The sequence below is a fragment of the Saccopteryx bilineata genome, chromosome 2 (genome assembly GCF_036850765.1).
Source record: "Saccopteryx bilineata isolate mSacBil1 chromosome 2, mSacBil1_pri_phased_curated, whole genome shotgun sequence".
In the NCBI taxonomy this organism is placed as follows: Eukaryota; Metazoa; Chordata; class Mammalia; order Chiroptera; family Emballonuridae; genus Saccopteryx; species Saccopteryx bilineata.
Genome location: NC_089491.1, coordinates 272,449,709 through 272,477,670, shown reverse-complemented (window position 1 = coordinate 272,477,670; position 27,962 = coordinate 272,449,709). Strand labels below are relative to the sequence as shown.

General features: G+C 44.1%; 1 protein-coding gene across 1 annotated transcript; it reads right to left on the bottom strand.

Annotated features, from left to right (window-relative positions):
- Window positions 1–1,916: 1,916 nt before the first annotated feature.
- On the bottom strand, window positions 1,917–15,658 carry DENR (density regulated re-initiation and release factor). The gene is made up of 8 exons (XM_066260686.1): window positions 15,580–15,658; window positions 14,675–14,789; window positions 10,123–10,142; window positions 9,336–9,420; window positions 7,510–7,593; window positions 3,961–4,077; window positions 2,908–3,047; window positions 1,917–2,223 (listed from the first exon to the last, which is right to left on the bottom strand). The coding sequence occupies exons 2-8, from the start codon at window positions 14,778–14,780 to the stop codon at window positions 2,179–2,181; spliced, it is 597 nt and encodes a 198-aa protein (XP_066116783.1). The 5' UTR covers window positions 14,781–14,789; window positions 15,580–15,658; the 3' UTR covers window positions 1,917–2,178.
- Between the last annotated feature and the right edge of the window lie 12,304 nt (window positions 15,659–27,962).

The window sequence follows — 27,962 nt, the reverse complement described above, 5'->3', positions numbered from 1 at the left end:
GTTGCAAATCAAAGGCCATGATATTTTAAGTTCATTCCCACAGGTTTTCTTTAAAACCAAAAATCTTTATAGGAAAAACTGTTAAATGACGTTTTCTGAAAGCTGTAAGAATTACAGTGCATCGGATTTTACAACCAGCCTAATTCATACTGAAGAGCTGCACAAGCTCATGCCAGTCTCCTGACCTTATTTACTAAGTCAAGTTTAGTAAATAACAAAGACAGGATCTAAAATGTAGAATGCCTCTTTAAAATACTAATTTTTAAACTAAGAGCAAGAAAGCTACCATGGATTGCATCTTAAGCAAATGCTGCTTTCCTGAGGCTTCTATGTAATAACTAAAAAGAAATTTTAAATCACTACCAGCATCTATATTTTAATGAATGAAATACATGTTACATATCAAAATTGTTATTTGCATTTAAAGTTGCCAGCTTAATCATGGCAAATCTCTTATATACATTATGAGATAAGACTGCTTAAGGATTAGTATGCTTTTTGCTAAATATACTAGACTGTGAAAACATTCTATAAAACATAAAGAAAATGGCTGAATTAAAGTCAATCCTTGTTTTCTTCGTACGTTTTAATCAGAGATTAAACTATTGTGCATTTTAAATTCAGGTAAAAAAAAAAAAAAGACTCACACATTATACACAAGGACCATTTTAATCCTGCATTTTCCTGCAGTGACATCCACTGCTGGCTACATATGGATTGAAACTGCATTTGTCAAGAACTGTGAACATCAAGAATCTTTACATGGAAGTCCCATGTGTTGATACAGGCACACAGATATCTTCCAACTCCAACAGAATACATACATACCAAATGGTCTTGATGGATAAATTTGCTTCATCAGATAATAACCATGCGTAGTAAAATTCAGTTAATGCAGAATCTCCTTTCTTTAATTTACATCTTTACTACACATTCTAAGATTTTAATTACTTAAAAAAAACCCACATTCATTCAAGATTGTAATTTGCATGGCAATAAACAAGAGGTTCTAAATTTCTTCAAGGTGTCTATAGCAATTAAAATACCATGTCTTTTTTTCAATTTGTAGCACCTGACTTAAGACCTTTATAAAAACAAAGTTTTAATTCATGTAGTGCATTCATTAAAACTGTCAAGTTTCTCTTGTGAGAAAAACATGTTTCCATTGCTATTTTCCAGGTGATATATTGAATATGGGTGTATAATACCTGCAACTGATTAGCAGAATTTTACACTTATAACATATAGCAAGAACAAGAACTCTCAGCCTCGGTGAATGGCCTTCCACTTGAAAAGATTATGCTAATGTATGAAACAAATGTGGGGTCTGCACCCTACATTATTAAACATGTTTAGAAGTTTCCTTGGAAAGTATTTTAAAATATATGCATAATATTCTATCACACGATACATCATATCATTTATTCAGCTGTCTCCCAATTATTCATTTCTATCACTTGCAATTTTTTATATTTATGAGTTACAACATGGTGAACCAAAGACTTGTATCTTTAGAATAATGTCCAAAGAAGTGGATAACTGGGTCAAACAGTGTAGATGGCTTTAAGGCTTTTTAATATACTTTACCAAATCATATCAAGAATAGCTTGAACAACTCCTGCCAACAGTACGTTAATGTATCCAAAAGTGGAGCTGGATGGTAACAATGACGCCAACTAGACCACAAATCTAGTAGGTGCTCAAGCATCCCAGAACTATCACACCAAAGAAGCAAGGAGATAGTTATTACCGGTTATGAAGCCAAATTAAAATTCTTTAAAACATCACTCAGCTTTAAATCATGACCTGATTCAATCATTACTGTTTAAAGATAATCAACAGATAAACTTTCCACAAAAAGTCTACAGTGTTTTTCCAAAAATAAAACATTTAAGAGAGAAAGAGAAAAGTCAGTACCAAGTGACCAAAAAATTTTATTTGACTAAATTCTATTTCATGCATAAGCATGACAATCTCCTCTGTTTATTAGACTTTGGCAAAATAAAAATAAAAAATAAAAAGGAAAACAAGCAGCCTTGTACAGAAAAGTGAAAATGCCAAGGGCGAGGGCAGTCTACAGTTTTACTGTAGGATAAATATATATTTTTTCCAAAGGCCTCTCCTCCTTTGGCCATATCAACTCTCAGTTCTCAGACCATTAAATACAAATTTTCAAAATCACTTCTTCACTTCTCCAAGGTCTTCGATGCTATCATCATCCACCTAAAAAACACAAATAAAATTACATTTCATGGGGTGTGGTACTGAATAACATGGAAGCAACATGCTTTAAAACTTATTTCTATAGCCCTGGCCGGTTGGCTCAGTGGTAGAGTGGCAGCCCAGTGTGTGGATGTCTGGGTTTGATTCCCGGTCAAGGCACACAGGAGAAGTAACCATCTGCTTCTCCACCCCTCTTTTCTCTCTCTTGTCTCTCCTCCCACAGCCATGGCTTGGTTAGAGCAAGTTGACCTGGGGCACTGAGGATGGCTCCATGGCCTCACCTCAGGTGCTAAAAATAGCTTGGCTGCTAAGCAATAGCCTTAGATGGGCAGAGCATCACCCCATAGAGGGCTTGCTGGGTGGATCCCTGTCAGGGTACATGCAGGAGTCTGTCTCTCTGCCACCCCGCTTCTCACTTAAGGAAAAAAAAAAACACATTTAGATAGCCTGGCCTGTGGTGGTGCTGTGGATAAAGCGCTGACCTGGAACGCTGAGGTCACTGGTTCAAAGTCCTAGGCTTGCCCAGTCAAGGCACATACAACAAGCAACCAATGAATAGTTCGAAAAAAGCAACTATTTCTCATATCCCAGCCCCACCCATAAAATCAATAAATAAGTCTTTTTCTTTTTTTTTTAAAAAAAAGCTTATTTCTGTAGTTGTATATATATGGTCCATATACTTACCTCTGGCCATTTTTCCTGAATGACATCAATAATGTCATCTGTAAAGTCTCCCTGAATAATGATCTCATCCTCCCCTGTCACTGAGGCACCACAGGAGAATTTTTGAGCAAAAAATCTTTGTGCTTCTTTAAGATCAATTTCTGTTATTTTAAGAAAGGAAACAGCAAGACTATAATTAGAATTGCATGTCAGATATTTTCCCATTTTGAGATTTAATCTGCATTTTAAATTCAAAAAACAGATCATGTGAATGAGTTTCATATTCCTTTCAGAGCAATAATTATTATCACAGGCAGAGGTCTTAACCCGACAATCCAAGGTCAAATAAAACCTCAGTACATAAAAATAGCATCACCCACAGTATTCATAACTCATAAAGTAAGACCAAAGTAAATCCAGGAACACATGAATTCCATGACATAGACTCTTTGGAGTATAATGAAATTCTTTTGTTTGTCCTGTTTTACAAAACAAACAAAAAAATTTACAGCAGGGAAACAGCTAATATTTGTAATGTGGTCCGCTGTTTTTCAATCTGCGTTGTCACACAAAGGGGCCTTGGCTTGCAATATCACCCCGGTTTCACTCTTTTTTCAAGGCCCCAGGAACTGACAGGCACTGAAGCAGGACCTCCTGCCTCTACCCCCTTCTGGCACCTCCCCTGTCATTCCTGGAGGGTTGGATGCCACTAGCAGCCCTCCGCCCTGAGTCTGCAGGGCCCCCCTGAGTCTGCAGGGCCAGAGGAGCAGTGCTGTGAGGCTTCACAGGGAACCCTACAGCTTGCCCTCTTCATTCTCTGTAAAATGCGCCCAAGCAGCTCTGGGACAGAAAGGTTACACCAGTTCCCTCTGCGCAAGATATTAACATTTCTTCAAAATCTGATTTTGAAGCTATAGTAAAAAATGCTGAATCTCATTCTATATGTCCTTAGCAGAAACAGATCTGCGAAATTTTCATACCAGATTTTTAAAAGGAAAAAAAATACACACACACGCACACAAACATACATACACACACAATTCACACATTTTCAATACTTAAGATTAAACTCACCAAAAGTAGCAAGGCCACACACTCTTGTTACATATTTCTTCTTTGCTCTGGGAATTTTGGCTATCGTAACCTTCTGTGGTACAGTCTTCTTTTTTTGTTTTATTTGACCCCTTCCACCTTTATTTATTAAGAAAGAGCTCAGCATTAATTGTTTCACTTTTAACAGGGAATACTGTCTTTAAATTTTGTTAATTTTCAAGCCCTGGCCAGAAAGCTCAGTTGGTTAGAGCATTGTCTGGATTCAACTCCAGGTCAGGGCCCATACAGAAACAGATCGATATTTCTGGCTCTCTTTCTCTCTCTCACCCCCTCTTCTCTCTCTAAAAATCAATAAATAAAATCTTAAAAATAATTTTTTTTGTTAATTTTCAAAAGGTACTAAATTTTATTTCCAAAGTTTCTTTTCTTAATACAAAATTAATAAACACATGCATGAGTATTACTCATTCAATCAATATTTAAGTAGTATGTGCTGAGAACTGAGTTAAGGACACAAAACGAACATAACATAGTCCCTGCCCTCCAAGGATTCTCAGTCTAGTGAAGTGAGACAAGAAAGTTAAATTACAGCAGCTTGATTTATACCATAACAGGATCCTTGAATATGGCACTACCACAACTTTGAAGAGGAATGGCTTATTCTGCTGCTGAAGGTCAGAACAGATTTCCTAGCCCTGGCCAGATAGCTAAAATGGTTAGTGTTGTCCCAATACGCCATGGTTGTGGGTTTACGCCATGGTTGTGGGTTTGATCCCCAGTCAGAGCACATACAAAAAGCTACCAATGAATGCACAACTAAGTGGAACAACAAATGATGTTTCACTCTCTCCTGTCTAAAATCAACAAATAAAAATTAAAAAGAAAAAGAATCTACCAATGAATGCACAACTAAGTGGAACAACAAATGATGTTTCACTCTCTCCTGTCTAAAATCAACAAATAAAAATTAAAAAGAAAAAGAATCTACCAATGAATGCATAAATGGAATAAATCGATGTTTCTCTCCGTATCCTCCATCCCCCTCTCTAAAAACAATTTAAAAAAATAAAAGTAGCCCTGGCCGGTTGGCTCAGCGGTAGAGTGTCGGCCTAGTGTGCGGAGAACCCGGGTTCGATTCCCGGCCAGGGCACACAGGAGAAGCGCCCATTTGCTTCTCCACCCCTCTGCCACGCCTTCCTCTCTGTCTCTCTCTTCCCCTCCCGCAGTCAAGGCTCCATTGGAGCAAAGATGGCCCGGGTGCTGGGGATGGCTCTGTGGCCTCTGCCTCAGGCGCTAGAGTGGCTCTGGTCGCAACATGGCGATGCCCCAGAGGGGCAGAGCATCACCCCCTGGTGGGCAGAGCGTCACCCCATGGTGGGCGTGCCGGGTGGATCCCGGTCGGGCGCATGCAGGAGTCTGTCTGTCTCTCCCTGTTTCCAGCTTCAGAAAAATGCAAAAAATAAATAAATAAATAAATAAAAAAAAAATAAAAGTAAAGACTAAGTTTCCTAGTGAAAGTGGCATCTGTGCTCTTGCAGAATAACTGTCCAGGATGGAAAGGTTTAAGAAAGGACGTTCCAGCCCTGGCCGGTTGGCTCAGTGGTAGAGCGTCAGCCTGGCGTGCAGGAGTTCCGGGTTCGATTCCCAGCCAAGGCACAGAGGAGAGGCACCCATCTGCTTCTCCACCCCTCCCCCTCTCCTTCCTCTCTGTCTCTCTCTTCCCCTCCCACAGCCAGGGCTCCATTGGAGCAAAGTTTGCCCGGGCGCTGAGAATGGCACTGTGGCCTCTGCCTCAGGCGCTAGAATGGCTCTGACTGCGGCAGAGCGACGCCCCAAATGGGAAGAGCATCGCCCCCTGGTGGGCATGCCGGGTGGATCCCAGTCGGGCGCATGCGAGAGTCTGACTGCCTCCCTGTTTCCAACTTAAGAAAAATACAAAAAAAAAGAAAAAAAAAAGAAAGGATGTTCCAGGAAAAGGGAATGAGTTCAGGAATATAAAAGGCATTCAAGTTGAGAACTGCACCTGTCTTTATGACGGACGCTCAGGGAGATATAGCCGATGAAGCCAGAAAAGCAAAAGATGACAAGTGAGTCATTAAGGAACAGTAGTACATCAAGCTTTGCTACTCATCGTTACACCAAGGAAGAAGATACGCCCGTGGAAGGGATGACGCAGGATTGAGACAGCCAGGTTTATGTCTTACCGAGACCACCCTTTCTGTCTTGGGTGGGTCTATAAAGAGTCAGGCTGAGAGGCCGCTGTGGAGGCTCCAGAATTAGTTCAGGCAGAAATTTGTCAAAATCTAAGCCACGAGAGTGTCAACAGGAATGGCCACTAGCCACGAGGTGGAGAGGAAGAGAGGAAGAGGAAGAGAATTTAGAATCAACTAAGGAGGACAGAAGGAGGAAGAGAAGTCAGCACAGAAGAACATGGGGCAGTGACAGAATTAGGGAGTGTCACAGAAACCGAGGAAGCACAACAGTTCAAGCAGGGAGTGCATGAATGCTCTTACTATTTAGCTGTTACCGAGCCTCTGGTGACTTCTCAGAGGGGTTTCAGAGGGTGCAAGTCGGGCTAAGATGGCTGGGCAGTAAACAATGAGCCTCAGCTTGTTAAAGAAGTCTGGCCCCAGAGGAAAGTGGGGGATACAGCCGAGGACACAGGCTCTCGGGAAATTGTTTAAAAAGATGCAAAGGCCTGAAAACATTTATAGGCTAGTTTTAGTCACAGGAAAGCATAATTGAGAAGGAAGAAACAGGTGGAGACAGGACCCAGAGCACAAGGAATCAGTCTTAGAAGAGATGGACAGGTATTCACCTCCTCAATTAAAAAAAAAAAAAAAAAATTGCCCTGGCCGGTTGGCTCAGTGGTAGAGCGTCGGCCTGGCATGCAGGAGTCCTGGGTTCGATTTCCGGCCAGGGCACAAAGGAGAAGCACCCATCTGCTTCTCCACCCCTCCCCCTCTCCTTCCTCTCTGTCTCTCTCTTCCCCTCCCGCAGCTGAGGCTCCATTGGAGCAAAGATGGCCTGGGCACTGGGGCGGCTCCGTGGCCTCTGCCTCAAGCGCTAGAATGGCTCTGGTTACAACAGAGCGATGCCCCAGATGGGCAGAGCATCACCCCCTGGTGGGCGTGCCGGGTGGATCCCAGTCGGGCGCATGCGGGAGTCTGTCTGACTGCCTCCCCGTTTCCAACTTCAGAAAAATACAAAAAAAAAAAAAAAATTCAACTGAGCTATCAGAATGAGAAAAACTTTTTATAAATGTCCTCACTCTAATCACATAGAGTACACAGGTGTTTTAATAAGATAACAAAGATTCCAAATCTTCAACAAGTTGGCTGGTTGCTTTTTATGTATGTGTATGTACGGAAAGAAAGCGTGTTTTCTTAGGTCTAATTTACTGATCAAGCCCAAACCACACCACACCCAACCACCCGGGGAAATAGGACAGCATATCTGTGAAAGGTGCCCAGCCGCACGTCGTTCACTCTGGAAAGCTTTCCCTGATGGATTCCTCCTGGCAGAGTGAAGGTAGCTATATGTGCACCAGACCACGGACTGAGCTCTCACCTCTCTTTTGTTTCTTTTTTTCTTCCTCTTCCCCAGTTGTTCCTTGCCCCTCACTAATTCCAGCTTCTTGTTTAGGTGAGTTTTCTAGATGTGAAAATCAAAACCCGAAAGCATTACCATCACTGCCTAATAAGGTTTTAAAAAATCACCTCATATCTATATTTATCTATACATAGATAAATAATTTTACCAACAACTTAGCATGGCTTTTATGAAGCACAGGATTACACTGCTAGAGTCCTAGCAAATCTCATTCTGAATTCCTGATGCAAAGTGTACGGTGACAGGAGACAGGACGTATTCCATAGGTGGTTATGACTTTTTTAGCCACAAGAAAAGAGCATAACACACTCGCAACTGTGGGAGCGCACGGCATCGGAACAGACTGATCTTGTGAACAGGAAATCCGGTCCCAAATGAGAAGAGCTTCCCACCCCCTCCTCAATCTACAGCACATCCCAGGCCGGCCATGCTCAGGACCAACCACATGGACTGTCACACCAGATTTAGGGGTTCTCATCCAACCACCGACAGGGACTGAGCAGCTGCTTTCCAAAAGGGTCTGATCAAGTTTCAAGGGTTGTGTGCCTCATGGAAACAATCTAACAATAAGAGCAGAAAACGGTGGGATGACGACATTGGGTGCATCTGACAGGCCTGTTCCCAGCCGAGGCATCCCTTCTTCCTGCTGCTGCCTTCATTTTCACCAGTCTTGATGGGGGAAATCTGTTCCCCCACGCTCTTCCTTACCGTGGCCACAGCGATTCCACTCTAGTTGCCTGGGCCAAAACCCTACGTGGCCCTTTTCCTCACATGCCACATGCAGTAATACATCAGAGAACCTTGTCAGCTCCACCTTTAAAATACATGCAGAATCTGACCTTTTCACCCTCCCAATGTGACCATCTGGGCCAGGTCGTCATCAAATCCAGGAAAGGCAAGTGCAGGAGCCTCCTGTCTGGTCTCCCAGCTTTGCTGCCTCTGCCCCTTGTCAGTATAAACACAGCAGCCAGAGAGAGGCTGTTGAAGAGTCAGACCTCATCCCTCCTCCACTTTATCCTTCAGCGGCTCCTCATCTCATTCAGAGTAAAAGCCAAGACATGACCTTTAAGACGTGGTCCTTCATTATAATTCTGACTTCATCTCCTATCCTCTTAGCCCTCCTCCAATAAGCTGAAGACACAAAGGCCTCCTTGCTGTTTCCTGAATATGCTGGTGAGCTCCTGCCTCAGGACCTTCGCACTGGCAGAGCCAATCAGTCTGGAGGGTTCCTCTCCCAGATTTCTAAAACCCTCACTTCCTGTAGGTCTTTGTTCAAATGCCATTTTTTCAGCAAAACCTTTCTTGGCTATTGCCTAATATTTCAAACTCCCTCCCCAATAATTTTTATCTCCCCATTCCTTGCTAATCACTATTTAACATAATTATGTCATTTATCTTATTGTAGCTATTTTGTTTGTCTCCTCTTCTAGAATGTAATTTCCAAACACATCTTTTATACTGCTTTACCCTCAGCATCTGAAACAGTATGTATAGTGTATATTACACTCACAAGAAATTGTTAAATGAGTGAAAATGTATTTGCCCCTAATTATTGTTCTTTATATAAACAAGGTGACACCCTATCTCAGAAGACACATGAAGCAGTCTGTCATTTTTATATGAGGAATTTAACCCAAGAACTTAAAAGTTTTTAAAGTTTATAGCTATAGATTATAAATCTGTAGTTATCCTACTAAAAGAACTTTCATGTGTGTAAAATAATGCCTTATGTGCATTTGTTTTAGGTATACAAGCTTTGAAGAAAGAAAGAAAAAAGTTCATACCTACAGTAAGTTTTGCAAACTCATTTGGAAAATTCTTCTCTAGCCACTGTCTACACTTAGCAACATCAGGCATATATTCACAGTACTGGGGGGGAGGAAAGAACAAATAGTTACAACAAAGCACTTTCAGTCAACCAATAAATACATTTTAACTGAAAATCATTTCTAGTTGTATTTGCTACATAAGGAATGATAAAAACTACTCCCACCTGCCCTCTTAACCAGAGGAAATCTGTATTCAACCAGGAAACACCCCACTAAGAAATTAGAAATTAAAAGGAATTAGGCACTTGCTCACTGCAATGATTTTTTTCTCCTCCATCAAATGGAAGGACCCTTAGAAAAAAGAACAAACAAAAACGAGCAGGTCTAATTCTTGCTCTGGGCACATAGCAGTCTCTTGCTATTTTCATGACTTCCCAGAGCTGACTTAGAAGCTCATTGACAGAAGTCTTCCACATAATTCACATTTTCCTCCACTTGGATGTTAAATTTTGGCTTTAAGGTTCTCCTTGTTTTTACACGCGGACTGACTGACCACTCATGAGTTCCATGTAAAAATCCAAACTGTCTAGCCAAGTGCAAAAGATGTATACATATGGCTCAAAACCTAAAGAATACTGTTTGCAAGACCATTAAATTATTCTAAACCAAAGTTCTCTGTAAAGAGGTTGAAAATTTACTATCAAAATGTCAGAAAATGAAAAATAAGAAAAAGAAGTTCTCAAGCAAGCTGCAGAATCAATGACCTCAAATGCAGAAGTGAAAAAATTTTAAAAGAACTTACCTCTGTTGGTAATGAACAGACTGGGGGAATGAAGAGAAAAGGAAGATTAAAAAATTTATTGATCAATGTCACCCATTAAATTTTCCAAGTAAAATTTTTTTTAATTTAAATACATATATATACATGTACTCATACAGCACTCTTACAATTTTTATCTTAAATCTGACAAAGTGCCTCATTTTTATTTTTTTTCTGTACTACTTTTCAAATGCGACTGTGCCTTTGGGGGGGACAGAGTAAAAGGTGCATGGTTAACAGAAATATTACGCTGATCCTTTTGATCTAAAGAAGACTGTCTCCTTGAGTTCATGGAACATTCATCTATGCCGTCTTGCACATCTTAAGGTTTTACCAGACCACGTCAGTGGGTCTAAATATAAGCTAAAGTGGAAACAATTCCCTATTCAACAACACCTGAACGGAGCTGATTCTTTCTTTTAATAGCTTTATATTATAAAGCTATTATATATACATATACACTTTTTCTTTTTCATGTCATGCTGCATAAGATCAGAAAGGGACACCGGCTCAATCCTGTCACAAGCTAAAGGACTACAGAATTCAAAGTTTCCCAACTTTAACTATAATTCTATGACTGAGTCAACTGCTTGCTTTGTTTTTATTTTTAAGGTGAAGAATGGAGAAGTTCGGTGTGCCTAACATCCTGAGCTCCAGCAGGGTGAGGAGCAGTCCACCATTACTAATAACAGCATACTGGGCACCTATTTTGTGCCAGGCACTTTGCTCTGCATTTTATCCCCGAGTATGTTTAATCGTCATTCCCTGAGTATGTTTAATCGTCACAACCCTACAAGCTAAGAATTATCCTGTCAGATAGAGGTGGAAAAAAAAATGGTTAGAACAGGATGTTTTTATATTTTTTCTTTAATTTTTATTTATTGATTTTAGCCAGAGAGAAAGGGAGAGAGAGAGAGAGGGGGAGAGAGAGAGAGAGAGAGAGAGAGAGAAAGGAACGTAGATCTGTTCCTGTATGTGTCCTGGCCAGGAATCGAATCAGCAACCTCTGGGCTTCAGGATGACGCTCTAACCAACAGAGCTATCCGGTCAAGGCGCAGAGCAGGATTTAAACCCTGTTCTGTTTCTGAAGCTCCTGCCCTTAACCAGTGAATCAGATTACACAACATACACAGTCCTTGCAGCTATGTGCCGGCCAGATGACAGTGATGTGCTGTCTCACCTGTCATCACCATTTCAGAGAGGCAGCCCTGATAAAAAAAAAAAGGTGAGAGCTCAGTTGATGACACAGTGCTGTGTGGCAGGAGAAAACCGGACTCGAGCATCTCTTTATTTCAAGTTTACTAAAGCCCTCCTCGGTTAACCGGAGCTCTGTAACTCTCACAGTTCAACTATCACTGCAGCAAATGCTAAAGCTATAAAATTTATATTCAAATACTATCCAGTTCAGCAAAATTCTAATACTGTACAATAAAAAAAAACTTGGACAATGCTTCTGAGTCATTTGTTGGGGTTTTTTTGTATTTCTCCGAAGTTAGAAGCAGGAAGGCAGTCAGACAGACTCCTGCATGCACCTGACTGGGATCCACCCAGCATGCCCACCAGGGGCGATGCTCTGCCTATCTGAGGCGTTGCTCCATGGTGGCCAGAGCCATTCTAGCATCTGAGGCAGAGGCCATGGAGCCATCCTCAATGCCCGGGCCAACTTTGCTCCAGTGGAGCCTTGGCTGTGGGAGGGGTAGAGGGAGACAGAGAAAAAGGAGAGGGGGAGGAGTAGAGAAGCTGATGGGTACTTCTCCTGTGTGCCCTGGCCGGGAATTGAACCGGGACTTCCACACGTGGGGCTGACGTTCTACTGCTGAGCCAACCGACCAGGGCCGTCATTTGCTTTTAAAATCAACTTCCTGGCCCTAGCCGGTTGGCTCAGTGGTAGAGCGTTGGCCTGGCGTGCAGAAGTCCCAGGTTCGATTCCCGGCCAGGGCACACAGGAGAAGCGCCCATCTGCTTCTCCACCCCTCCCCCTCTCCTTCCTCTGTCTCTCTCTTCCCCTCCCGCAGCCGAGGCTCCACTGGAGCAAAGATGGCCTGGGCGCTGGGGATGGCTCCTTGGCCTCTACCCCAGGCGCTAGAGTGACTCTGGTCGCAACAGAGCGATGCCCCGGAGGGGCAGAGCGTCGCCCCCTGATGGGCGTGCTGGGTGGATTCTGGTCGGGTGCATGCGGGAGTCTGTCTGACTGTCTCTCCCCGTCTCCGGCTTCAGAAAAATACAGGAAAAAAAAATTTTTTTTTTAATTTTAAATCAACTTCCCGGCCCTGACTGGTTGGCTCAGTGGTAGAGCATTGGCCTGGCGTGCAGGAGTCCTGGGTTCGATTCCCGGCCAGGGCACACAGGAGAAGCGCCCATCTGCTTCTCCACCCCTCCTCCTCTCCTTCCTCTCTGTCTCTCTTCCCCTCCCACAGCCAAGGCTCCACTGGAGCAAAGTTTGCCCGGGCGCTGAGGATGGCTCTGTGGCCTCTGCCTCAGGCGCTAGAATAGCTCTGATTGCAGCAGAGCAACGCCCCAAGATGGGCAGATCATCGCCCCCTGGTGGGCATGCCGGGTGGATCCTGGTCGGGCACATGCAGGAGTCTGTCTGACTGCCTCCCTGTTTCCAACTTCAGAAAAATACAAAAAAAAAAAAAAAAATCAACTTCCCTTACAGATCAACCACTATGCATAAGCTAGCATTCCAAGGCAAGAAGGATCTCATCATCTCCTTCAAACGTCACATCACTAACCTGACATTCTGTACCCGCTGATGCGATGCAATGGGAAGAACAGAGTAGCATCCTCCATGAAACTTTCTGCTATAGTCTGAATGTCTGTGTCCCTGAAAATTCCTAGGTTGAGATCCTTTCCCAATATGATATTAGGAAGTGGAGCCTTTGGGAGTATTATGTTTCATTTATTTTCCCCAACAGACATCTGAAGAGGTCTCTGTTGTCCATTTTACAAACCTGGGAATTGGCCAAAGGCACATGGGAAGTGAATGGCCAAGCCAGGATTCAAACTCCAACTTCAGAGTCTGAAGTCTGAAAATGGAAGGCAAATGTCTCCCCAGAAACGACCTCATCTAGCTACCCTTGTTTTTCACTATATTCTAACCAGCATCCTGCTCCAATCAGGCCTTCCTTTCCCCTCTCCCCTGAGGATATCATAGTAAATCTTGCCACCATATTATTCTTATGAATCCCCTCACCTTTCCTTGCAAATTTTACCTATCCCCAAGGATTCTCACTACCCTGGAAATGTCCTCACTGCCCTCTGAACAAAGATCCCTCCAGTTCCTGAACCCCTAATGCATAGTTCCAGCCAGTACCAATAAATTCAGCATTTAATATTTCCTAGATGCTTTTCTACAACTAGTCCCTGAACCCCTGGAGAGAAAAGTAACCTTGTCCCCATCCTAGTGTCTGGAATATCAAAACAAACTAAGGAGTGAAATGAAAATAAACCTCAAAAAGGATAGTGACCTCTGCCCAGCACCAACTATCACAGGGGCAGATTGCCTATTCAGTGCAGTTGTTCAAAAGTCACCTTAGGAGTGACAGTGGCAACTGAACAGGATCTCTTTCATATACTGTATTTCACCAATTCTAAGGGTGGGTTTTTTTCATATTTTTAGGGATAATCTTATAATTATGCTACATCAATTTGACCATTTTTTCTTTCTTAACAGAACCTAAAATAAAGGTACATCTTATAATAAAACATGGAGTTTCAGATTTGATAAATACAAAATACAAAGAATAGCTCTTAACTACATCAGTATAATTTTCTAATAATAATAGCAATAATAATAACAGTTATACCCTGGCCAGGTAGCTCAGTTGATTAGAGCACCGTTCCAAATACTCCAAGGCTGCAGGTCCAATCCCCGGTCAGGGCACATACGAGAATCAACCACTAAATGCATAATTAAGTGGAACAACAAATTGATGTTTCTCTTTCTCCCTCTAAAATCTCTAATAAATTAAAAAAAAAAAAAAAAAAAAAAACAAGACAGAAAATGAGGAAACATATACAAAGGAGGAAAAAATCCTGATTCAAGCTAATCCGTGTATTTTTCATCCAACCCAGAACACTTTCCCAAGACGGTCCTAGCACACACTTCACTGGAACCTCATCATCTCCCACTCCTGACACCGTCCTTGTAACACAAAGCTGCTCGGGTCTCCAGACACGCATCAAGCTTTTTTTTCCCCACATCCTTCTCCTTCCTTAAGACCTAGTATTCTCCAAGAAGTCCTCCTTTCATAGCCAGTAACATCAGGCTGCCATAATCTATTTGCAGTTTCTATTCCAACTGGACTGCTTGCTCCTCCAGGCCGAGCGGCACAACACAAGGCACCCAGGTCAGGAAAACAAACGTGTTCATCTGTGTCTCCTCTTCACCAATCCCCCCACTTCGAAATTCAGGCTTCACTAAATGACAAAGGGACGAAAAAGGACTACTGGAACCCAATGGGAATCTGTTACCACAAGGCATGCAAACAGGGTTAAGTCTAAGAACCGTTTTCTGCCTTGCGACACTTGCCTCCACAGTACAGGACTCGAAGGGGGTAATCCGCATCTAACTTGGTATTGCTCCTGGAGTCTCCTTTGCAATCATGCCCCCCGGATTCAGAAATGTCAGAGGCCATCTCACAAACCTGTACACAAAGAAGAGAACACAGCCTCACCATTCTGGACCAAGACTCCCCAGAAGCAGTGTTCCTGTGGGTCTTGCCTCCTCCCACCAGATATCCTCCAATCCCCGCCCCCTGCCCCAAATCTGTTTCATTTCCGTTGTCAAGTGAAGGTTCCAAATCACCGTTAGGGTTCATAAAATAGGAGCAATTCTGGGCGCACCATATTATCAGGTCTACAGGCAAGCAAGTGACAGCGAGACTCGTAGCAAACGGACCACGAATGGGGGGAGGTGAGCAACAGTAAAAGAGAGAATAACGGGGGGGGGGGGGGTCAAGGATAACTTCGGTAGAGACGGGGCAAAAGGTCTAGGCGCGATACGGCAGGGATGCAAACTGTAGCAATCAAGAAAGCCCACAAAACAGGTGGAAGAATAAAAAAACCTACGAAGAAGGGGTGGTCAGCGGCGGTTCCCTGAGGGGCAGAGTGTGGGGGCAGCTACAAGTGAAAGGAGGTCCAATGAGGAATCTGGAACGGGGATAGGAGTGGGAGGGGAGACCCGAGTCTCGGGAGAGAAAACGGGCAGGAGAGCCAGGAAAAGGCGGAAAGTAAGAGCAACGGAATGACAAGGGCAGCCCAGGTGTGAGAGGGGAGATCGGAAGCCAAGAGGCAATCCCGGGGACACCTGAGGGCCCCACGTGGGCGGGGATGTGGAGACGCCCGGCCCGGCCCCCTTCCGCCGAGCAGCGCCTCAGCTTCCCCTACACTCTCGACGAGTTTCTCCGAAGTGGGAAAAGCACGAGGGGTCGTTACCCAGGCGGTCGTACAGCCGCCCACGCCTCCGCTCCCGCCACTACCGCCAGCTGAAGCGACACATGCAACTCCTCTTCTCTGGCCAGGGACACCCAAGAGTCCGTCTGCCGGCCGCGGTCCCGCGAGACAATGAGCCTTTATCGCGAGATTCAGGCCGCCCGCTGGGTGGCTGTCGCGAGAAGCCAGAAAGGCACGGATGAATTGGGGAGCATGCGCGTTTCGTTCGGGGGGCGGGGCCAAGCAGCCGATAGTTTGACAGCCAGTAGGCGGTGCTCGTTATCCGTAGGAGAGGTCGGGTAGCTAGCGGTCTGAGCGCTTACGCGGAGGCTGATTGGAAAGGCGGAAATGTGCGTGGAAATCCTCAGTGACTCCATGTGAATGAGTCTGGGATGCATCCCGGAGTCCTGATTATAACCTCGAGCCTGTTGGATAAGTCAGTCCTGCGCGGGGAGATTGCAGCCGGTAAAAAAAACAAACGTTTGATTTCATTTCAACCCTGTTCTCTCCATTGGCAGAATTATTCTTGAAAAGAACATACCAACCCTACTTAAGTTTTTCTTGTCGCCCACAATCTCACTATCCCCCCAACTATTTTCATTTTCACCGCTTTCTTCGTGTTTACCTATCCTTGCACGTGTTGTATTAATACTTTGGAATTAACCTCATCTCAGGCTTTCCCCCAGGAAGCTGAAGCCCTGTACACGTAACTACACTCGGAGGTCTTACCTTTGCCTCTGGGTCCCATTCGTGATATGGAAATAACACTACAACACTTGCAGGGATAGGAAGAGTAGGGAAAGAATGGGGGGAAAGGGGGGGTTTTGCAGATGGTGGAAAGGGTTCTTTTCTGGTCTGTTCTGCTCTATTCTCACTCAACCTCATCCCCTGGCCAACTTCATTCGCAGCCATCACCACCACCACCACCACCACCATCATCATCCTGAAGATTTCTGTTCAGAACTTACTTTGTACATCCATGAAGCCATCTGGCATAATCTTTTCCACCAGAGACTGGGGCCTCTACTCTGACATCTCTCTTTAGTAAAAGAGGAATTTCCCCACTCACAAGAGTCTGTGATACCTGTCATCAGTGAAAGAAGATCTTGTTCCCCAGCATGTTTGATTCCAATAATAATCGCTTCCAACTCCAATAATAATAATAATAGCTTCCATTTATTGGCACCCAGCCCCTAGGCTGTGCCAAGAAACTGCTCTTTTGGGGACAGAGCCCAAGGGGATTCATTCCACAAAATTTTCTTGGGTCCCACCATGCTCCAGGCACTGTGCTAGGCACTGGGGATACAGTGGACAAGAGACAAAGTCTGCCCTCTCACTACAGCAGGGGTCAGGAACCTTTTTGGCTGAGAGAGCCATGAACACCATGTATTTTAAAAATGTAATTCCATGAGAGCCATACAACAACCTGTGTACGTTATGCATTATCCAATAAAAATTTGGTGGTGTCCTGGAGGACAGCTGTGATTGGCTCCAGCCACCTGCAACCATGAACATGAGTGGTAGGAAATGAATGGATTGTAATACATGAGAATGTTTTATATTTTTAACATTATTATTATTATTTTTATTAAAGATTTGTTTGCGAGCCAGATGCAGCCATCAAAAGAGCCACAGATGGCTCTCGAGCCAAGGGTTCCCGACCCCTCACTACAGTCTTAGACATATTGGCTGATTTAATCTTTATTAAAACCTCATGAGATAGGTACATCCCAAAGGAAATTTGAGGCAGTATGATCAGAAGAAGTAGTGATGCTGATGGATCAGAAACAGCCAACATCCACCACAGCCATCCTCATACTCACACGTGCGAAGAACTCTTAAATAATCTAGAGCCCTTACCACATCCAGTGGGTGTACAGGTGAGGGAGACTTCCTTACTAACAGAATCCCATTTCATTCGAGATAACAGGTATCCAACTAAAGATACTGAATTTCCCAGCATCACTTGCAGCAAAGGTAGCTAAGTGACACAATTCTGATCAATGAAATACAGATAGCTGCTGAGGAGTGCATCCTTTATGTCCAGAAACACTGTGAAAGATTTGTAAACAACAAGGAAGAATACTGGGTGTCCTGGCTAACATTGGTCATCTCCATCTTTCACATCTTTTGTGGTCTTTGAGCTAATTTACAATTTTGTGAATTGCAGTAAAGGATTGGTAGTAATGCAATTGGCTCCTGTCCATGGAAATGCAAATGAATGTGTCTGGAGGAGCTATAGTTCTCCTTTGCATTGGTTTTTAGTATCTTATTGATTCCCTTATTAGTTACAGAGTAAAACGATCTTTGGCACATTTATTTATTTATTTTTCTTTCTTTTTTATATTTTATTTATTGATTTTTTAGAGAGAGGGGGGAGAGAGAGAGAGAGAGAGAGAGAAGGGGGAGGAGCAGGAAGCATCAACTCCCATATGTGCCTTGACCAGGCAAGCCCAAGGTTTCAAACTGGCAACCTCAGTGTTCCAGGTCGACGCTTTATCCTACTGTGCCACCACAGATTAGGCCTTTTTTATTTTTTTTATTCAGTGAGAGAAGGACAGAGCAGAGAGACAAACTCCTGCATGTGCCTCGACCCCAAGATCCACCTGGCAAGCCCACCAGGGGGTGATGCTCTGCCCATCTGGGGCTGTTGCTCCATTGCTCAGCAACCCAGCTCTTCTTAGTGCCTGAGGCAGAGGCTATGAAGCCATTCTCAGCATCTTGGGCTAACTTGCTCCAATTGAGACATGGCTGTAGGAGGGGAAGAGAGAAAGAGAGAGGAGAGAGAGGGGGAGGGGCAGAGAAGCAGATGGGAGTTTCTCTTGTATGCCCTGACCAAGAATCAAACCCGTGACATTCACACACCAGGTCGATGCTCTACCACTGAATCAACCGGCCAGGGCCACATTTATTTTGTAATTGGATAAGAGTCATGCTTTTGTTCTTTTCAAAAATTTATCATTAAACACTCCTGACCAAAAAAAAGGCAAGGCCTCATATTTAAAAAAAAAAAAAAAAAAAAAAAAGCCTGTCCTATCTCCGTTCTTTCTGACTAAATCATGAACATAGCCAGTGGCTAGCCTGAGAATAAAGGTACACATGCTAAGGACTATGGACTGGAACATATAAATAGCCTGTGTCCCTGAGAGCATTGTTGAGGCACCATATCAGCTTCTGACTGTCTTGTTTCTGGGGCTTCTTACTATGAAAAGCAAACACCTCCTCCTCTCCCCGCCATCTGGTTAGATTAACTGCAGTAGCATTTTCTCTCATACTACAGAATTCTTCCTAAGTGATACCACCAGAAAGTCAGGTATTCCCTTTAGGGCGAGAGGGAAATCTGTGGTCAAGCAAAGCATGCCTGAAGACAGCAGGCAAAGGTAAGGCCTGTCTGAAGGAGGATGGGGAAGTGATGTTGCAAGACCAGTCATTCAGAGGAAGCCCGGAGGAAGGGCACTCCAACACTCACTTTCTGAGAAGTCTTCCATCAAAGAAAATGAGTTTCCCTGGCTCCTTGAATTAGAAGTGACTCAGTAGCACATGTATATGACACCCTGTGATAACATCATCTATTTTCTCAAGAATCACGGGGTTGTTTTTTTGTTTGCTTCTTTGTTTCCTACTCTGGGGGATGGGTTGGCTTTTAGCCAGACTTTATTTTTTCATCTGGTCCTTTCCAGACATTGAAATTTGAGGTGGAGTGGATATTTCTGGATTGCCTTGCTAGCATCCATTCTCTGTAAAAGGGCCATTTTGTTTTGGAAGGGTTGATCTCTCCTCCATACTTGACCGACTCCCGGTCTGGAGGTGAACCACGTGACCCAGGTCTAAGGCATTCAGCATGTGATGTCCCGCTGGTAACAGCGATGAATTGATTCAGGCATAGGTCAATCAGAGTGAATCCAGCACACTTTAGGGAGCTTCCAGAAAAGAGGCTCTTTCCCACTGGATTTGTGTCTCAGAGGGTGCCGGCAGGCGTCTTGCCACCAGGAGGCCTGAGAATCCAGTCAACATGAAAGAGAGCAGAGCTGGGACATGGGAAAAGTTTGATACCTGATTCCAGTACATCCGAGGTCAGCTCTAACCATAGACCTTTCTGTTATAAAAGTCAGCAAATTCCCATTCTTTTGTTTAAGTCAGTTTCATTGGAGTGTCACTTTCAAATTAGTTCTGGTAGATATAAGGAGTTTGGGCTCAGGCAGCCTTTACAGAAGTTTATTAGTACCTGTTCTAGCCTAATGTTTTCCCCACATTGTTTCCCCATTATGACACACAGAATGGATATTATGCCCTTGCAGGGCACAATCTCATACATAAATAGTTTGATGAAACCCTCAAATGACTGCAAAGACATAAAATATTAATATAATTTAAAATTTTCACAACTAATGACAATGCATACGTAAGGCAGGTTGTCATGGACCGTGGCAGGTTAAGTGGGGTGTCATCTCAGTCCTCTCTCCCCTGAGCAAGAGGACATTTGAAAGTTCTTCGAGCAAGGCCTGGCCCACGGAGAAACATCACAGGGTTTACCTTCACTCTGTCTCATTTGTTTATGTAATTAACATTTCCAACTCTAATGCTTTCCTATTAGCAGTTAATTACCAGACACAAGCTATACATAAAACGGAATCAACATACTAGCGGATGGAGACACCCGAGTATGAGGACTGCAAGGTGAATTGGCCCCAATTTATCCCAAGCTCTATGAGCTACCTTCAAAACCAATAAATTCATTTGTTATTCTTTTTCCGAGATGAGAGTTTTGTCACTTTTTTCTCTTTAAAGGATGGCTATCCTTTACGAATCGCTTTCTCAAGAGCAAGATGACAGCTTTCTCTTGGATCTTGGGTGTTGGTTTATAAAAAAAAATTTTTTTATGCAATGTATTAGTTACATCAATGAAAATTTCACATTCCAGCAAATGTAAAAAGTGTTTATGCTCAGTAGTTCCGGGTCAATATACAGGACAAGCTTTTTACTAGTCTTGCAGCTTTTCTCTCTGTTTAAAATTACTTCAACTTTTCAAATTCTTAGAAAGGAAACTATCATTTGTCATCTTTTGGGTTCTTCCCTCTGAGGTCATCATATTTCCAAAATATTTAGGTTATTTTCTACTAGTTCAGCAATTCCAGAGAAGATTGCTTTCTCCAGTGGTACCAGGAAGCAACTCAGGTTAGTATATGCCATAGACAGAATGTTTCTGTGTCCCCAAACAGCACAGGTTGAAATCCTAACCCCCAGTGTGAGAGTGTTAAGCAATGGGACCCTTTGGGAGGTGGTTAGTGAGAGTAGTGATCTTATAAAAGAGACCCCCAGGAATTCCCTCACCCTCTTCTGCCAGGGGAGGACACAGCAAGCAGACAGCAGGCAGGAAGTGAGTCTCACGCATCCATGAAATCTGCCGGCACCTTGATCTTGGACTTCCCAGCCTCCAGAGCAGTGAGAAATAAGTTTCAGTTGTTTGGAAGCCACCCAGTTTATGGTATTTGGTAAGAGCAGTCCAGATGGACTGAGACGATGAATGAATCATTAGCTCTTTGAGTCTTGTGCCCATCCCTGAGCCAGTCACCGTGGGCTGCAGGGATGGGATGCTCTGATTTGCCAAGCCAAGTCCTGTGCCCATTCCCAGAGCCAGGGGATGAAGCTCAATCTCTCAAACCTCAGAGATAGATCGTCAAACCTCAGGAGTGGATGATGTCAAGGGAACTCAGGGTGTTGATGCCCAGAGGAGGGCACATGGATGCTGGGAAGACAAAAACAGCATAGAACTACCCCATCATCCAAGCTCTTGATCCCAGAAGCCTTGCCCACAGGGTAAAGGGGACTGAGATGACAGGCAAGGAGCTGGCGTCACCTGGGTTCATGAAAAACAACCTGTTTGGCTCCTCCAAAAATCAGATGTTTAATAAGGTTACTTGCTCTTCTTGCAACGCAGGACTGACAAGGGGCATGACCAGTTCTGCTAGAGAGGCCCATAAATATTCAACATAAAAGGGGGGATTCATTTACAAAGATGATACACTTTTGTCACGAAGGGGCAGGCACTTTGTTAATTTGGCAGTGAAACCAGCCCTTGCTTGGTCCAACTCTCCAGTGTCCCCTTTCCCTAGTCCATAGCAACCACTCAATCAGTGACTTTCTGTCTCTGGAAGTTACCTCTTCTGGATGCTTCATGTCAGTGGAATCCTACAGCATGTGACCTTTTGTGTCTGGCTTCTTTCACTTAGGATGTTTTCCAGGTTAGTACACTTTGTAGCATGAATCAGCATTTCATCCTCTTTTGTGGAAGAAGAATATTTCATTGTAATCATATATGCGGTGTGTTGACCTGTTACTCTGTTGACCTGTTCATTGGTTGATAAACACATGGGTTGTCTCTGCTTGTATTAGTCAGAGTTCTTCAGGGAAAGAGATCCAAAGGGGATTTGAAGGATTTGGCTTATGTGATTATGAAGTCAGGCAAGTCCAAAATCTGTGGGGAGCTTTAGGGGAGCCCCAGCATTGCAGTCAAGCTCAAGGGCCATCTGCTGGCAGAATTCATTCTCGCTGCGGGAGGTCAGTTGTTATTCTATGGAGGCCTCAAACTGATTGGATGAGGCTCACCAAAAATAACGAGGGCAATAGTCTGTCCTCCAAGCCCACCAATTTCAATATTCATCTCACCCAAAAGGCACCCTCACAGAAGCACCCAAAATAGTGTTCATCCGAATAGCTGGGCACAGTGGCCCAGCCAAGTTGACACATTAAAATAAACCATCATGCCACGCCTGACCAGGCGGTGGCGCAATGGATAGAGCATCAGACTGGGATGCAGAGGTACCAGGTTCAAGACCTCGAGGTCGCTAGCTTGAGCGCAGGCTCATCTGGTTTGAGTAAAAGCCTACCAGCTTGAACCCAAAGTCGCTGGGTCCAACAAGGGGTTACTCAGTCTGCTGAAGGCCTGCGGTCAAGGCACATATGAGAAAGCAATCAATGAACAACTAAGGTGTTGCAACGCGCAATGAAAAACTAATGATTGATGCTTCTCATCTTTCTCTCTTCCTGTCTGTCTGTCTCTGTCTATCCCTCTCTCTGACTCACTGTCTCTGTAAAAAATACATAGATAAATAAATAAAATTAAAATAAACCATCACACTACCTACCTTTTCTGGTTGTTGTAAATCAGGGGTCCCCAAACTACGGCCCGCGGGCCGCATGCGGCCCCCTGAGGCCATTTATCCGGCCCCCGCTGCACTTCTGGAAGGGGCACCTCTTTCATTGGTGGTCAGTGAGAGGAGCATAGTTCCCATTGAACTACTGGTCAGTTTGTTGATTTAAATTTACTTGTTCTTTTATTTTAAATATTTGTTCTTGTTTTGTTTTCTTACTTTAAAATAAGATATGTGCAGTGTGCATAGGGATTTGTTCATAGTTTTTTTTATAGTCCGGCCCTCCAACGGTCTGAGGGACAGTGAACTGGCCCCCTGTGTAAAAAGTTTGGGGACCCCTGTTGTAAATAGTGCTGTTATGAGCATCTGTGTACAGGCACTTAAAATTCAAGTCCTATTTTCAATTTTTCTGGACGATATACTTACAAGTGGAATTGCTAGGTCATATGGCAATTGTATATAGAACTGCCAAACTGTTTTCCCTAGCCACTGAATCATTTAACATTTCCACCAACAATGTATGAGGGTACATATATTATTTTTTAACATCCAAAAATGGAATTATCCCATACAAACTTCAGTGTGTTTGTGTGTGTGTGTGTGTGTGTGTGTGTTTTCACTTAAAAAGATATCTTAGGCCCTGGCCGGTTGGCTCAGCGGTAAAGCGTCGGCCTGGCGTGTGGGGGGACCCGGATTCGATTCCCGGCCAGGGCACATGGGAGAAGCGCCCATTTGCTTCTCCACCCACCCCCCTCCTTCCTCTCTGTCTCTCTCTTCCCCTCCCGCAGCCGAGGCTCCATTGGAGCAAAGATGGCCTGGGCGCTGGGGATGGCTCCTTGGCCTCTGCCCCAGGCACTAGAGTGGCTCTGGTCGCGGCAGAGCCACGCCCCGGAGGGGCAGAGTGTCGCCCCCTGGTGGGCAGGAGCATCGTCCCTGGTGGGCGTGCCGGGTGGATCCTGGTTGGGCGCATGCGGGAGTCTGTCTGACTGTCTCTCCCCGTTTCCAGCTTCAGAAAAATACAGGGGGGAAAAAAAAGATATCTTAGACATCTATCTGGGTCAATACTTAGAACTCAGTCTCGTTCTAGATGGATAACAGAGATGCTTCAAACAAGGCCCAGCCCATGGGGAGCATTATACAAGTGAATGCTATTCTTTTTAATAAGTAGATAGTATTTTATGGAATGGAGTCACTGTAATTCTCCACTGGTGAAGATTTAAGTGACTTTCTATTTTAATTAACTTTTTTATTATGGGAAATATAGACAAGCAGGGAGAACCAGACAATGAATGTCCATGTTCCCATATTCCAGCCACTACAATAGAGAAGTCACAACTTCTCTTTTTGTGTTTCGGCCCCCGCCCCCGCTGTTGAACTCCTTTGAATCACATACCAAATACCATTTCACTTCATCTGCACATCTTTCAGCATTTATTTCTAAAAGATAAGAACCCTTTCTTTAAATACAGCCAAAAATGCCGTTATCACACGTACAATAATTGGTCATAATTCCATAATATCTTTACTTAGTCAATCGGTGCACAGATTTCTCCAAATGTTGCATTCTTTTTAACAGTTGAGGTTGTCTGAGTCAGAGTACAAACAACTGGTTAATACAGCTCTTAAATCTCTTTGAATCTATAGTTTTCCCCCTCTTTTTAGTTTTTCTTGGACTTTATATGGAGGGGGAAAAACATTGCTAGCAATTTTTATATTTTATTGATTTTAGAGAGAGGAGAAGGGAGAGAGAGAGGAGGAAAACCCATGGATTTGTTGTTCCACTTATTTATGCCTTCATTGGTTGATTCTTTTTTTTTTAATATTTTATTTATTGATTTTTAGAGAGAGAGGAGTGAGAGAGAGAGAGAGAGAGAGAGAGAAGAGGGAGGAGCAAGAAGCATCAACTCCCATATGTGCCTTGACCAGGCAAGCCCAAGGTTTCGAACCGGCAACCTCAGTGTTCCAGGTCAACGCTTTATCCCACTGCGCCACCACAGGTCAGGCCCATTGGTTGATTCTTGTATGTGCCCCCTTACCTGGGATCAAATCCACAACCTTGGCATATTGGGATGATGCTCTTACCAACTGAACTGCCAGGCTAGGGCTGTTTGCCGTTTTTGAGACTCGTTTTGAAATGGTGAGGAACTTCCTTGTCAGAGTTTGTGTCAGGTCTGGGCAATGCCCCATCACACTGTGAAACAATCCCTGTCCCACCCCAAAAGTTACTTTGGGTCCTCAGCTTTTTCCTGGACTGCAGCTCTACTGTGCAGAAATGAGCAAAAGAAAATTTTTTTTCATATGGTAAATCATTTAGACCTTAAATTCAGTTAGTAATTCTTTCTTCCTTCCAGAGAAAGCATTTTGAAACACTTGGGTAGAGAAAGGAACTCCAGGACTCAAATAGACGTTTGAGACCTGATGTTGAGAAGGTTACTTTAGAGGGTTGAATGGTTGCCATCCCACAAAGATATGTCCACATCCTTACCCCCCAAACTGTGAATATGACCTTATTTGGAAAAGACTTTCTGTGGATGTAAGTAAATCAGTGGTCCTGAGATGAGATCGTTCTGGATTACCTGGGCCCTGGGCCCTGGGTCTTTTTCAGAGGCACACAAAGAGAAAGCCATGGGACCATAAAAGCAGAGACTAGAGCCGTGATGGCGAACCTATGACATGTGTGTCAGCACTGACACACGTAGCTATTTTCGATGACATGCGGCTGCATACCAGAGAAGTATGGGGCCACATGCTGAGAAGGACGTTTCATCCTCGGCTCCTGCACGGCCAGGTGCAGTAGCCGAGGATAAAACATTTGCTGTAGTATGAACACTCTATGCCGGAGGTATGTAAGCCAAACAACAGAACTCTGGCACAGAGCATCTAGTTCTGGGACTTCTGGTTAGGCCCTTAGGGGATCTTTGACTTCACTCCTGGCCAGCAGAACAGGGAGCAGCGGAATGCCGCGGGGAATGCATCTCTGGGGGCCCTGTGATCGCCATAACCAGCAACCACATAACCACAGCCACCATCATCCAATCTACTGTTCTGGGGTGTCGTGGATTTCTAATTGACCATCATTACTGAGATAAGTGAGGTGGAGGCTGGGAGAGGCAAGGGCCTGTGCTATGGGTGCTGTTTCCAGCCATTAGAAATAGCAGCAGCCATCTTAATTTACATAAGATGCAACTTGCTGAATTTCAAGACAGAATCTGGGCTCAGGTGTTTGTCAACTTGAGGTCAAAGCTTGAGAATCTGGAAAGGTGCCGCTTGGAGAATCAAGAGGAGTGCCACTACAAACAGGAAATTTGGAGTGCCTGGAACCGATTACCAGACTTTTAGCAGCTTGAATAATATAGCAATGGCTTTACTCACAATTTTTCCCTTTAATGAGACCTTATTCTCAGTGTTAAATAATATCAAAACCAACAAAAGAAACAGATTGACAGATCAAGTTAGTAGCGCTTGCTTGGGCTTGATGTGTACAAAATACCAACCTTCAATTGAAGATTTAGCCAATGAAATTCAGCAACAAAAAAGTCACTAATAGGCAGGTTAGTTAAAGAATTCCCCCTCCCCCTCACTTATCTTAGTTCATGGCACCCCACACAAGTTAAATAATATCAAGAACAAAAGAAACCAACTGACAGATGAACAAAGAAGTCACTAAGCAGGTAAGTTAAATAATTAGTTTTTGGTTTATTAAATAGTTATATATTACAATCATACATTTTTGTTATTTAAATTAAAAATATTGCGAAATTATGGGGTTTTTTTCTCAAAGTGACGCACCACCTGAGTTATGCTCGGTTTTTTGGTGAATTTTGACACACCAAGGTCAAAAGATTGTCCATCACTGGACTAGAGTGATGCAGCCACGAGCCAAGGCATGCTGGCAGCCATCAAAAGCTGAAACTAGCAGGAGCAAGGTCTTCCTTAGAGCCTCTGGAGGGAGCACAGCGCTGCTGACCTCTAGTTTCCAAAACTGTAAGAGAATAAATTTTTGTTGTTTCAAGTCACCAAGTTGTGGTAATTTGTTACAGTGACTACAGGAAGCTGATACTGTCACATACTTGGGCCTCTGGCAGGGGCATTTTGGGGGAAGCAGAGCCCCTAGAGTTCTACCAGTGAAATAAGAAGAAATTATATATGACATGGGGTCTCTGTTCCTGATTCCTGACCCAGAGCTCTCAAATCCCTTGGAATTTCCTGAGGGGTCTTTTGTTCTAATGAGGTGGATCTTGGTAGGCTCCTGGGTGAGGGTTGGTGACCAGGAAGACCCAGCCATGATTAGAAGCTTGAAATTTTCAGCTCCACCCTCTCAAACATATTCTTCAGAGAGGAGGGAATGAAGGCTGAAAATAAACCGAATGATGGATCAAGCCTATGTGATGAGGGCTCCATCACAGAGTTTGTGTTGGGTCAAGGCAATGCCCCATCACACTGTGAAGCAATCCCAAGGGAAATGTGAAAATTTCCTCTGCGTAGGGGGTTTAAAGAGCTCTTGGGTTGGCGAACAGGTGGAGGTACTGGGTGGGTGACATACCCCCAACTCCAAGGGGACAGAAGTCCTGCACCTGGGACCCTTCGAGAGCTCACCCAACGTGCCTATTCATCTAGCTGTTCCTCTATCTCCTTTATCACATCCTTTATGGTAGAATAAATGGATAAACACAAGTGTTTCCCTGAGTCCTGCGAACTGTACTAACATACGATGGAATCTGAGGAGGGAGGTCATGGGAACCTCGAATTGCAGCCAAGTCGGACAGAAGTTGTGGGTAACCCAGGGACGTACAACTTGCGATTGGCATCCACACTGGGGGTAGTCACAGGGGACTAAACCCGTGCCCTGCAGGGTCAGCACTCACTCTAGTTAGTGCCAGAATTGAATCGAACTGTGGAACACCCACATGGTATTGCAGAGAATCCCCTGGAGTGGGAAAAACCACCCCAAACCTCTGGCACTCAGAAGTGTCGTGAGTGTGGCGGCTGTGTGGGACGGGAGGAGAAACACACAGGAGGAGTGTGTCTTTCTGACAAAACAGCACACACAGCTCCTCCTCCTCCTGTGCCTGCTGAGGCAGCCCCTGAAGGAATGTCCACTTTCTGCCACTGTCACGAATAAAGTGACATGTTATCTTACAAGACACGGCAGAAGGTGGCACCACTGGGCCCCGGATCACGCCGGATCAGCCTGGCAGGTGTATTCTCAAATTCTTTCGGCCAGCCCTTCCTGTT

Coding starts and splice junctions, on each gene's coding strand:
- DENR (XM_066260686.1), bottom strand. CDS start 14,780: ATGGCCTCTGACATTTCTGAATCCGGGGGGCATGATTGCAAAGGAGAC. Junction 9,421..10,122: donor TCTGTTCATTACCAACAGAG/GTAAGTTCTTTT, acceptor CCTCCCCCCCAG/TACTGTGAATATATGCCTGA. Junction 2,224..2,907: donor TTCAGGAAAAATGGCCAGAG/GTAAGTATATGG, acceptor TGTGTTTTTTAG/GTGGATGATGATAGCATCGA.